Source organism: Melanerpes formicivorus, unplaced genomic scaffold (genome assembly GCF_026170545.1).
Source record: "Melanerpes formicivorus ecotype bairdi unplaced genomic scaffold, bMelFor1.0.p_v2 SCAF_1, whole genome shotgun sequence".
Lineage (NCBI taxonomy): Eukaryota > Metazoa > Chordata > Aves > Piciformes > Picidae > Melanerpes > Melanerpes formicivorus.
The window spans coordinates 56,270,359-56,283,078 of NW_027142353.1; the positions used below are offsets into that span (position 1 = coordinate 56,270,359).

Here is a 12,720-nt window from a genome sequence, read left to right on the forward strand (position 1 = left end):
ATCTCAGATTTCTCTTACATATGAATTACTCAATGGACAAAGCATGTGTCATTTTATACTGACATAGTACAGACTTCAGATTTTCCATAAACCAAATATATCACAGGAAATATAAGGTTTTATCTCCTGCACTCAAAGTTGGCTACAGAAAACAACATAACACTGGAGTGAGGTTAACAGTTGAAAAGTAGTCACAACATCCTTTCCTTGATAAACTCACTTCAAAATATGTATCCTTTATTATAGAGGTGACAATATAAATACTTTAGCAGCCATCAGTTTTTAAATGGAAAGATCACTCCAATGTAAAGTGCAAATTTGATAGATTCTTTAGAATAGCTAATTTTCTCAGGGGAAGATATACACAGGACTTTAATGCCAGGCCTTCTAAATAGGTACAGTAAATTACTGGAGAAATTAATGTAACTTTCTTTTAAATTAAAGCTAAATTACGAGGCTGAGCTTTGAGGTATCAAATATTTAACATTATGATAACTCACAGACGGAGTTATTCACCCAGAAATTTCCCAGTCTTTCCAAGATGTGAGTCATTCCTCTTTCCTTCAGACAGGTAAGCTGAGGTGGAGAAGTGAAACGGTTTGCTCACTGTCGTGAAGTGGGACAGAGAATGGAGAAAAGATGATCCATGCTATCTTTGGCTCAACAGACCTGGTTACTGTCCCTTCTCCCAAAGCAACATGAAATCTTTTATTGGAGTATCACCTTTCTGAAGGCTCAAATGGTCTCTTACAGTTGCAAAATGCCCTTTCCCTGGTGTGTGTGTGTGTCTGTACACAGGGCAGGGGACAGTTGGCTGACAGCTGGACACACATGGCTTATTCCTACCTGTGTGCTCAGGTGCTGTTTTCCCATCCTGTACTCTTCTAGGAGTCTCCCAGTCCCAAGTCCTCACCTCCATATCAGTAGCTCTGGGAATTCTGTTCTATTTTCTTCTCCAGATTACTGAAGGAGTACTAATTTGTTCCCTCAGGGTAGGGGTTCCTCACAACTCCCTCACTTTTTTTGTCCTCCCCACAAAGGCATTTTGGGAAGCTACCCTTGTCCCCAACAGTTCCAGAGTCCTTCATGTTTTGCACCAAGCCAAGTGCTTTGAATGTGCATGTGTTCCTCTCACACCTTTCTGTCTGGAGAGTGAATCCTTCTGGGAGTCTGAGGCAGGAAGGGCAGAGTTCTGGTGGGGGTATTGTTACGCTGGGAGATGCCAACAGCTACTGTGGCATGCCTTTGATAAAAAGATAATTACAGGCCAGACTGATGGTTGCTGGATGCCCTCACCAGATGCCAGGTCTTCAAGTATCCTGTGTTACCCCCTTCTCAGTTTCCCCAGGACCAAAAGAGCACTGCCTACAGATACCTAAAAACTTTTCCTCACATTTTGGAATCTGTGGGCTGTGATGTTCAAAAGCCATCTGCATTGCATCTAAACAAAGTGATACCATCAAGCTGATTGCAGGGACTCAAAAATTTGGCCAATTCATTCCCAAATGGAGACCACAACTGGATTGTGCTGGTGAAATTCCAAAGTCCCAACATTCCTGCAGCCCTCACGGGCGCTGACTGAGCTCCAGCTGCAGTCAATGATTGATACAAAGTATGGGTTTGGGGGCAGAGTACATAGGAACCTAGGTCCTTGTGAAATTCAGTTTTGAGCCTTCTGTGTGAGGGCTATAAAAGCAGTCTGAACATCCAGAATACCTTACTCAGTTAATCTCAGCCTGGGTTCATGCTTCCTCTGCAAAGCTGAGGCAGTTTTCCAGATTTGTCCTATTGCTGAATCAAATGTATTTCTGAAGTACCAGCTTTCATGTACCTACACTTTTGCTACCACAAGAGAATGCTGTGAGGGATGACATAGACATAGTTCTGACAAAAGAAGCATATCTGAACCATAGTTAGAATTTGGTTAGAGTTTCTTTTTTCACCCACTCAGTTATTAAAGCATTGAGCCTAGCTTTGGCAGCCATAAACAAAATCTTGCATCACATGGTTGCACAGACACATTCTATTCATAAATGGGTTGTGTTGTCTGTAATGTGCTGGAGGACTTAGAACTCCTATTTCTAACTGGTTTTGCATTGGTGATCTGGGAAAAGGATTCTCCATATCATTGTGCAAAGAAAATCAATATATAAAAGCAAGAACATTTCAGTGCTGTTTACCTAAGTCTTTTTATCTCGCACATCATTCATTTTGTGTCACAGTGGCTCATTCTAGACATGTCCTAGTAAAGAAGGTCAGTCAGCAAATTCTTTGTCTGTACACACATGCTCATGTGTTCCTAATCAGTTCACGTGTGTGTGTGCTCTTTTTTAAAAAAGACTAGCAGAGAACTAGATGCTGCTGCTGATACTCTACTTTAGCTTCCATTTAAGTTTTCTGAATGGGTTCATGCTTTTATTGTCTCCCAGGTACTGTACAAAGAATACAGTTATTTGGTTGCTAGGATTATTTTTAGCAACATGATTTGGTAACTGGTTCCAAAGACAATAGTTTATGATGAGTCAAATTGTGGCAAACAGTTAAACAAGAATGTGGGGAGGGAATAAGGCAGCTCACAGCATTAGATGCCAGTGGACAGATACACAGAGCTCCCACTTCCATTACTGTCCCAGATGGGTGTGAGAAATGTGAAACGGTGAAGCCGTGGTCCCTCCCACCTTACCCAAACAGTGGGGCAGACAACTGCTCAGGCAAGCCAAGAGGTGAATGCTGTAATCACCATAGATCTAGCAGAGTCACTGAAGCAGAGGCATGAATATAAACACATTGAGCCTTACTCATGGTAGATTATTATCTCATGCTCCAGTCTGAGAGCAGATTTGTTCATACAGACAAATCATGTTGTTCTCAGGTAGCATCACTCCTTCAGGAGGTACCTTACTGTGGAGAACACAGCTGGAAGAAAAGACTTTACTGATGCACTGTAATCTCCAAAGACTTTCAGAGATCAAATAATGTTTTAACAGAATTATATCATGCTGCAACCCAATTGGATTCCATTTCCTTAGTATTTGTGACAAATGTGATTCCTAATAAATAAAAGCAGTCTAAGCCTGTGGTAAACCAACCAAATAAAGGTACTTTCTAGAGAGCAGAATCAAGCCATTTCTCTATACCCACTGCTCTTCTAGTAGGAATTTAAACCCAGCAACTCTCTGCAAATGCATGAAATTCAGAAAGTGCAGCTGGCTGGAACCAGGAGGTGAACTAGTGCAGCTGAGTTTCATTCCCAGATGGATTGGAATGCAAAAGGAAAACAAACATTTCTGAAGGAGAAAAATAAAGCAAAAGATCTGTTTTACCTAGATTTAAGAAAGTGGATGACAACCAAATCTTACGAAAGGTTGTATCAGCACAGAGTAAGCAATTTTTATCTCAATGCTGTTCTTTTAAACCAGTTTGAACTTTATTGGGGAAAGGTCTGAAGCCATTGAGCAACCTCCAGATTGGGCAATCATGTTGCTATGCTTCATCGGGGAAGCACAGCAGTAATTCAGAAAATGAAGCCATGCTGCATCTGTCACACCATTTAAAATGTACTTCAGTTTTGCAGGTATTTGAAGATTGCAAAATGAACCACATTACCCTGCAATATTCTGCCAACATCGGAATCCGCTCTGAACAAATCTAATAGGTTTCTTTAGCTTTCCAGAGTCAGAGGTTTCCTGTTGCCCACAATATATTCCAGTCAATGACACTACTGAAATTCCAACAGTAATTTATATACGGTAACTGGCTGCCCTCAGATGAGACACTAAACAATTTCTGTACACCACGCTGCATTTTTCTCATGAGATGTAGCACTCCACTAGCAGCCACTTCTCCTCCTGATCCAGCATCATTTATAAGCACTATTGATGGTTTTCATGGAAAGCATTAAGCAAACAAACAAAAAAAAAATAAGGCAAGCTGAGAGAAATATCCTCAGATAGGACTGTCCGTGAGCATGATTACTTATAAAAATAGTCACCATGGCTTGGAAAAGGCTGTAAATATAGCTAAATATAGGAAAGGCAGTTACTCACAGACTTCTCTTTATACATGCTCTGAGTCCTGTTGAAGACACTGGGACAGGTCACACGATTCAAGATAACCATGTGTCTTAAAAGCGTCTGCAGCACTGATGTTCTCCCTGCCAAGCTGCGTGCCTCTACCATGAGCACCTCTCAGCTCTGCAACAAGATTTCAAGAATTCTGAAGTATTATTTCAGGACTGCAGGCATCTTTTCCATGTTAATAATCTAAAGATATATGTGCATATATATATATATATATATATATATATGTATTTAGGAAAGCTTACTTTTTCATCATTCTTATTCTGTATTAGCATTCCTTGGTCATGGCTCGCGTGTGTAACAGTCATGCTGAGAGTTAGAGCCAGCCTCCCACAGCCAAATATTGCTGCATTTGGGTGCTCAGGGATTATTTCTCATAGTTTCATAGTTTCATTCAGGGTTGGAAGGGACCACAAGGATCATCTAGTTCCAAACCCCCTGTCATGGGCAGGGACACCCCACACTAGATCAGGCTGGACAGAGCCTCATCCAGCCTGCTCTTAAACACCTCCAGGGACGGGGCCTCGACCACCTCCCTGGACAACACATTCCAGGGCTTCACCACTCTCATGGTGAAGAACCTCCTCCTCACATCTAGCCTGAATCTCCCCACCTCCAGCTTCATTCCATTCCCCCTAGTCCTATCACTACCTGAGATCCTGAGAAGTCCCTCCCCAGCCTTCCTGTAGGCCCCCTTCAGATACTGGAAGGCCACAATTAGGTCACCTGGGAGCCTTCTCTTCTGCAGACTGAACAGCCCCAACTCCTTCAGTCTGTCCTCATAGGAGAGGTGCTCCAGCCCTCTGATCATCCTTGTGGCCCTTCTCTGGACACTCTCCAGCACCTCCATATCCCTCTTGTAATAGGGGCTCCAGAACTGGACACAGTACTCCAGGTGGGGTCTCACCAGGGCTGAGTAGAGGGGGAGGATCACCTCCCTCGACCTGCTAGCCACATTTCTCCTGATGCAGCCCAGGATCTGATTGGCTTTGCGGGCTGCAAGTGCACACTGAGAGCTCATGTTGAGCTTTTTGTCCACCAGCACCCCCAAGTCTCTCTCCTCAGGGCTACTTTCCAGCCAGTCACTGCCCAGCCTGGATTTGTGCCTGGGATTGCTTCGACCCAGATGCAAGACCCTGCACTTGCTCTTATTGAACTTCATGAGGTTGGCTTGGGCCCACCTCTCCAGCCTGTCAAGGTCCCTCTGGATGACCTCATTGATAAGAGGTTTTTATTAAAGCCCACAGAGGTATCTAAAGTCAGAGTATTCCAGCTTTCATGAAAAACAGCCTCAGATCCAGGCAGCTCTATCCATAATGAGGTCAGACACAAGCTTTGCATCACAAAAAATCGTTTGCCGCTTGAGCCCACATTTTTGATCCAGATATGAATTCCCTGGCTGCCCTCTTCCAACACCTCATAGTTCCCTTGACATGATAAAATACACACAAAAAAAAGGAGTAACCTCCCTCAGACAAAAAAAAGAAAAAAAAAAGCCCAACAACTAACAAACCAGAAGCCAGAAGAAAAGCCCAAACAGGCATTGACAACCTTGCCACTTCGAGTGTGGTTTTTTAGTTCAGCGTGGAAGGAATAACAAGAAACGACTACCACAAAATTCACGCTTGAAATGTGTTTGGGGCATCTGGCGAGCGGACGGGCACCTCCGAACCGCTTGCCTCAGCCTTTTTCACCTCAACAAACGGAAGCAGCGCCATTTCCCTCACCACCTCTGTCCCCAAAACACTCTGTCTGTGTGTGTGTGTGCTTCTGAAGGAAAAGTGTCACAAGCCGATTGTAAACCTGAGGAAGGTACCCCGAAGGGACCGCGAAATGCAGGGAAGGTCACGGCCCGCGACCTTCTCCACGTCCCCTGATCCCCTCAGCGTGCGACAACCCCTAACGGCCCTTCCCGCCCTACAAGCCCCTCCCCCCACTGGTATGCGCTGGGAGGGGCGGGAGTGGAATGACGCGGGCGCCGTGGGTCACGTGACGCGAATGGAATGCCAACAATGTAGCGAATGTCCCGACTGCGCCCCGCACTCGGCGCCCGGGACGGACAAGGGGGAAGATGGAGATCGCTCCTCGCCGTCGGGGTCGACGCCGCCGTTGAGCCGTTTCTTGACGGCTTCTTCCCTTAGCCTCGATAAGCGAGCGGAGGTGCTGGGCGCCCCCGAGGAGGTGAGCGAAGGCGTGTGTGTGTGTTTGTGTGGGGAGGCGCGGCGTCGCGGTTTTCCCCTCGCACCCGGGTAAGAGCGCTTCGCCCCAACCCCCCAACTGTTGCGCCCTGAGGGGAAAGTCCTGTGTATAAGGGGCGGAGGGGATTGCGAAGGCGAGTCGGTCCTTGAAGAGGGAGTGAACGTCCCGTGTATGTGCGTCCCTGCCGGGGACAGCCTCGGCACCTTGCCCGCACCCTCCGACATTTTCCGGACACTCGTGTGACAGCCCAGCTCTGGCGGAGCGGGGCGGAGGCGGGGAGTGAGGGGGGTCCCGGCCGCCTGAGGCCTCTGCCCCAGGACTGAGCAGCCCGGCCACCCTCCACTGTGGAGACCTGCTTCGCGGGGTGCCCCTGCAGGCCGGAGTTTATTTTGGGAGCTTTCTGCCTGCGAAAGGAGTGAATCTGGGGCTAATGGAGAAGGGGTTGGGACGCCCACGTTCTTCGGGGGTACTCCTGGCCGGCGCGGGGGTCGGAGGCCACGAACCTGAGCCAGACCCCGCCAGGGAGGCGTTTCTGGAGGTGAGGGCCACGGGGAGCCGAGATGGGGCATCCAGAGCCCGCGAGGTCGCCTCTGGCTGCGGCGGGGACCCTCCAGTTCCCAGTAAGTTGAAGGTCACTGCCAAAATTCAGCACTTCGCCACTCTCTCCTGCCTCGTGAGTGGTGTGTGTGTGTTGAAATACCTCATCCCCGGCAACGACACTCGCGCGAATGACGCAAAAAAGTGTCCAGGCGCTGCGGTCAAATACTGCTGGTGAGCTGTGGATGGGAAAGGTGAGCTGTTGCCGTTTCCCACAGCGCTGGATTGGACAGTGGGACACAGGCACAGAGTTACTTTGGGACAGGTTTGTTAGCAGTGGGAAGGTGAGGAGAAATAATTTCGGGGGAAATCCTCACTTTCTTCTTTTCACGTTCTCTGGGTGCCTGCTTATAAGGGGGAAACACAGTTTGTATAGTACTGAAATACCTGAAACACTCCTCCCAACAATCCAAGACGTCCAGTACAAAGTGGACAATTCCTGCTGGCATAAATTTGTGATCCAATAAAACCTAAGCAAATCGAGAGCAGTTTCTTAAAACTTTACTCCTGCAGTGATCAGTTCAACTTACTATAGTGCTTGCACCGTTATAGGGAGCAAGTTGTTCCTGTAGCGCAGGGTTTAGGACTTAGCTCTTGAAACACAACTGTGCTTTAGTTTGTTGCATATGTCCCAGCTCCACAAATACTGTAGCACATGCAGCCTGTTGGTGAATGAACAAGCAAGAGAGTGAATAGCTAGTGCTGCTGGGACAACAGACATTAGCATATAATTTGATAAATAATATTTGATGTGGCCATGGGCAGCCTGATCTAGTTGGAAGTGGCCCTGCTTACTTCAGAGGGGTTGGACAAGATGACTTTTGAGGTTCCCTTCTAACCCGATGCAATCTATGAATCTGTGAATTTCGATCTGTTTGGTTGGTTACTGCCAGAGCAGCTGCAGGTATTTTCTCAAATGAAGAAGAAAAATCAGTTGTTCAAAAATTGGTCTGACTTGGTGCAATTGAAGTAATGCTGCTCTTACTTGAAATACTTTATCTTCAGGACAATGGACAAGCTTCTAATTAGTGCAGAACATACAACATTTTGGAATAAAACCTTCAGATTTTTCACTCAGAACGGTTTGCAGTGCAAAAATAATTGTGAAAAATCTTTTCTCGTGATGGCAGGAAGGCTATTGATACATTCAAGCTGTAGGCAAGGTGCAGATTAGAAGGATTTGGAGTTACCCAAGTCCAGATGTACAGTCACAAATGCTTAGACAGAATTAGACACGCTACCTATCTTTTAAAGCATATAACCCTTTTGGTTTTTGCTTAAAATGAAAATCATAGGAGGATTTTAAAAAGCAGGCAGTTTGTCTTTCTTTAGAAATGATCTGTAATAATGAATGTTCCGATTTATTGGCTTATCTTACATATTTAGTTAAAAAACTCTTCTGTAAAATATGAAACAAGTTTGCAGTTACCTCCAGTACTTACCATTGTTGCTGTTCTCATTCACGCTGTCTAAACGATCAACATTTCTTTCTGGTTTAGCAGTATTGTAAATGTAAGCTGAGGAAGTTGCCAGCTGGCTTGACCTAGCATTATTAGACTCAAGCTTAGGCTAAAGGTCACAGAAGTTCTTTATGCAAAGCATGTGTGTAAGTAGGAAAGCAGTCCGTTGCTGCAAAAAAGTTGGGGGGCGTTGCAAGGTTTTCCAGCACGTCCCAGGCCTGAGGATTGGCACAGGGACTGAAAAGGAAGAACAACTCAGATTCCTAAACCCAGCCATATGGTGCCTGCTGCTGTCAGGAAAAGAAAAACAGTCAAAGACCAATTAATTGCTCTGTATCTTTTAAGCACTAGCTAGTTATGATGTAATCCTAAAATGACTGCAATTCTATTGTGTAGTATTTTTTAACAAGACTCTGTATTATCTTCTGCTATATTCTAAGTAGAAAAAAAATCTGTTCTTGATATCCTTCAGCTGCTTTTGTCTTCATTGAAAGCAATGAAAACTTGATCTGTTATTGACTCATAGCTGATTTGTTGTTTGTGGAAATATCAAAATCTAGATGAAGAGCTGTATCACTTCCCTTAAAACAAGGGACAAACCTGGCTGGTGTGCACATGGATGTTTATGTCACTCTTGGTCCTCTATGAGGGCTGCAGGCTATCCTTAGAGAGTACCAAGTGGAGGAGTTCAAGACCTTATATATGTTGTATGTGTCTTTTTAGTTAACTGAGCATTTAAATATTAGCAAAAGAGGTGGATCTGTGGATTAATCTCAAGTGATTCATCTATACTTTTGCATTTCAAACTGGTGAACCATCATAAGGCAATCTGGGATCTAGCATAACTCTTCATTTTAGTTCATGGTTGTAGAGGAGAGCTTGAAGTGGAAGAGGTGATAGGCTTCAGAGTTGAATGTGTCCGTATTCTCTTTGCTGTTCGTTTGGCAATCAAAAGTAATGGTAAATATGTAGGAATGGTTGTTTTGTTGGGAAATAGTATAGCTATCACAGGAAGAGTTGTCACATAAAGCTGTCTCAAAGTCTTTTTTTCTGCGTTGGGATGCTAACTGAGCTGGTTCTGCATTTTCTACTGCTGCTGAGGGCCTCCATCTACCCCTTTCCCCCCTTTCTTCCTTATGAGGCATGGTTGATGAAATATTATGTACACCCTCTGGCCTTTTCTCGTTTCCCCCTTCTCTTTCCAGTTCTGGGGAGAACTCTTACCTTCAGGCTTTGCTAAGATATTCATGTGGAAAGGCAAAATACCTTGTCTTTCTGTTATTAATTTTGTTACTGAAATACTAGAAGTTGCTATGGTTAGAGTCATCAATATTTCCATTATAAATCTTTTTCACAAACTTCTGAAACTGAGCTCAGCTAATGTAAAACAAACAAAATCTTAAGTGGGGGAAAAAACATTTTGTGAGCATACTCTTCCCTAATTATGAAATAGGATAGACTTGTCCAAGATTTGGTTATGCAATTGAGTGGGAGACTTGCCACAATTAAGTGCTGCAAAATTATTAAACATAGCTTTAAAGGGGGCTGTTTTCATTTGTTTTGATAATAAAACTTAAAACAAAAATGAATTACTTATTGATAATGTTGAGACAAGTCTTTCGTAATCCTAGTCCTGAAAACAGATAAGGTGAAAATTGTGAAAGGGAATTCATCTGTGACAGCTTAATAGGTTAAACTGATTCACTTTCATTTGATTAAATGTCATGCTGTCCCTTCAGAGGCATTTACAATATCAACTTAATTGCATGTACTTCTATTTTCTTTTGTTTCAGACAGAGTCAGTCTGCAAAATGGTGATTCCAAGGATTTTCATTTTTTGTAGAAAACGTGAAGATCGTGAGCTGAAATAAAGCATTGGCAGAAATTTCTTGGGAATTTTGCCCTTTCTTCTCTTCGAAGGATTATGTTTACAAGAAATTGATACCATCAAGTGACACTTCTTTGAAATAAAGTAATATAAAAACCAAACAATAAAGCTGTATTTATGCTCAGAAAAAACTGGATTAACAATGAGGCCAAAGACTTTTCCTGCTACGACATACTCTGGAAACAGCAGACAAAGGTTACAAGAGATTCGAGAAGGTTTAAAGCAACCATCCAAATCTTCAGGGCAGGGACTACCTATTGGACCGGGCAGTGAAACTTCTCTGGACCCTAAGATTGTAATAGGGAAGGATGCTGCAAGGCAGCAGCAGATGAGACAGACACCTAAGTTTGGACCATATCAGAAAGCTCTGCGAGAAATTAGATATTCTTTGCTGCCTTTTGCTAATGAGTCAAGCACTACAGCAGCTGCTGAAGTAAATAGGCAGATGCTCCAGGAGCTGGTGAATGCGGGTTGCGATCAGGTATGTATGAGTTTGGAGGGGGGATCGCCACTGCCTTCGAAACAAGTTTATACTCAGGACTGAGAAAAGGATTTTGATGGAAGTTGTCAAGCTTGCCAGTTGACAAAATGCACCAATTCTTCTGGCAGTCATGTTGCTGTATGACTATCAGAGCCATGTTAAAGGTGGTCATGGTGACCTCTAGGATTCTCTTATGCTTTCTTTAGTTAATATATAAGGGTGAATAGGGTAGCTCATCTTTTATATTTTTTTTCCCCCCCCTTATACTGGAACAAGCCTTAGCTATGAGTAATAGGGTGGAATTTTGGTAACCTCATCTGAGCTCAATCCACTGTCAGAAGCAACTAGAAGAAATGCAGAGACAGTATACGGTCTTTGAGGAAGCTTGCTGTTTGTCACAAGCTAGTGGAACAGGCTGGATGTCCAGCAAATCACAGTAGTTGGGTGCACCCCTTTTCTTCTTCACCTTCCCTACTTTTATCAAGAGGTGGTAGCCCTGTCTCAGATGAGGGACTTGGCACAGAGATGCTTGCTTTTGTAATTCAGATGGTAGAATGTATTCTTAATTCAAAGACCATTCATATGGTGTAGAACATGGTCTTTTTCTGTTAAGCTGCATTCATCTTGCATGTGCTTCCAGTGTTGCTATTGACTTTCACCTCTGTCCATGTGTAGTTCGAAATTTTGCTTGTTTAGAGATTAAATGCTCTTTTGTGTTCAGATTCTGATTTTTATGGAAATAACCTTTTTCCCCATGCTATTGAATGGCAGCTGTTGACAAACACAAACATTTCCACTTGTCACAGTCCTTGGACAAAATCTGGAGATTTAAAACTGAAGTGCTTTCAGAGTAATTTCCTTGATTTCAGAACTTCCATTCACTTATGGCAGTGTGAGTTTTGACTCTCCTAAGGCTGCATTCTGAACCTCTATAAGAAAACAAACATCAGGCATTGTTATAAACAGCCTGCGTTTCTCTAGAGATCTATAGACATTAATTAGTGTCATTTCTATCTGAAAGAGTTTATGTTGTATGAAGTAAAGGAGACTGCAGATCCTGTGAGAAATGCTTCCTAGTCCAGTGAACAAAGATGCTCTACTGAATTATTTAACTGGAGGAACCATGGATTTCTCTGATATTAAGCATGCCATGAAAACACAGTGTTTTTTAGAACTCTGCCCTCTAAATTTCCCTAGCTGTTTAGAATGAGAACACTCCCTGTGCATATGAGCCAAGGTTAAATGAGCACAGCTGGATTCTGGATTGGAAATGTGCATTTAGTAGGTTACATGAACAAGCCGTTCACACACAGAACAGGCTTGTTGGACTGAAAACTTGGAAAGTACTTTGAGCACACTACGGCACAGAAATGTTAAACCAATATATAAACCAGAAATACCTAAGCACCTGTTAAAATGTCTTGGTAATAAAGGCAGTGTAATGTACTATATATGCAAAGCTTTTAATATCTTCAGCTATTTTGACCTCAATGTTCATACAGTGGTATTGCTTCTTACAGAGCACTGAGAATTGACTCACTTCTGGCTGATGTGGAGATTTTTGCTACCTACTTAAATGTGGCTGCATATTTTTGGTTGTTGGTTTGTTGGGTTTTTTCTCTTCACTGTCCATGTTTATGCCATCCTTGCGTTTGGCTTAGCTCACTAGCTATGTCCTGTTCTCTGGAGACTGCCCTGTTCTCTGGACCTGTCCCTTAGGTTTGTTTGGTGTGCAGCATCACATTTGGCTGCAGTCCACATAAGAGTTCCAAAACTCAAGTCTTGTGGCTAAAACTGATGAGTTTCCTGATGGGGGTCCAGGCCATAGGAAGGTTGGTTGTCCTGGAGGGTTGTGAATAAATGGAGCTTCCTGAGATGATGTGACTAGTACCTGGTCCTGGAGATGGCAAGGAGTAGGGGGGCAGCCTTGATTACTGCCTTTAGAGTCTTCCTTTCCTCCTGGTGCCTGAGCTGTTTTTAATCACATGCTAAACTGTTTCAGAGCATGATGTGCAG

General features: G+C 43.7%; 1 protein-coding gene across 2 annotated transcripts in view; it reads left to right on the plus strand.

Moving 5' to 3' along the window:
- Positions 1–6,078: 6,078 nt before the first annotated feature.
- Positions 6,079–12,720, plus strand: part of LATS2 (large tumor suppressor kinase 2) — a 54,508-nt gene continuing 47,866 nt past the window's right edge. The window contains exons 1-2 of one of the 2 annotated variants that reach the window (XM_068144155.1): positions 6,079–6,260; positions 10,129–10,704. In XM_068144155.1, coding sequence (XP_068000256.1) covers positions 10,366–10,704 — 339 coding nt within the window. In that variant the 5' untranslated portion in view covers positions 6,079–6,260; positions 10,129–10,365. The remainder of the gene's footprint in view (positions 6,261–10,128; positions 10,705–12,720) is intronic. The other variant, XM_068144160.1, reaches the window with a different exon arrangement.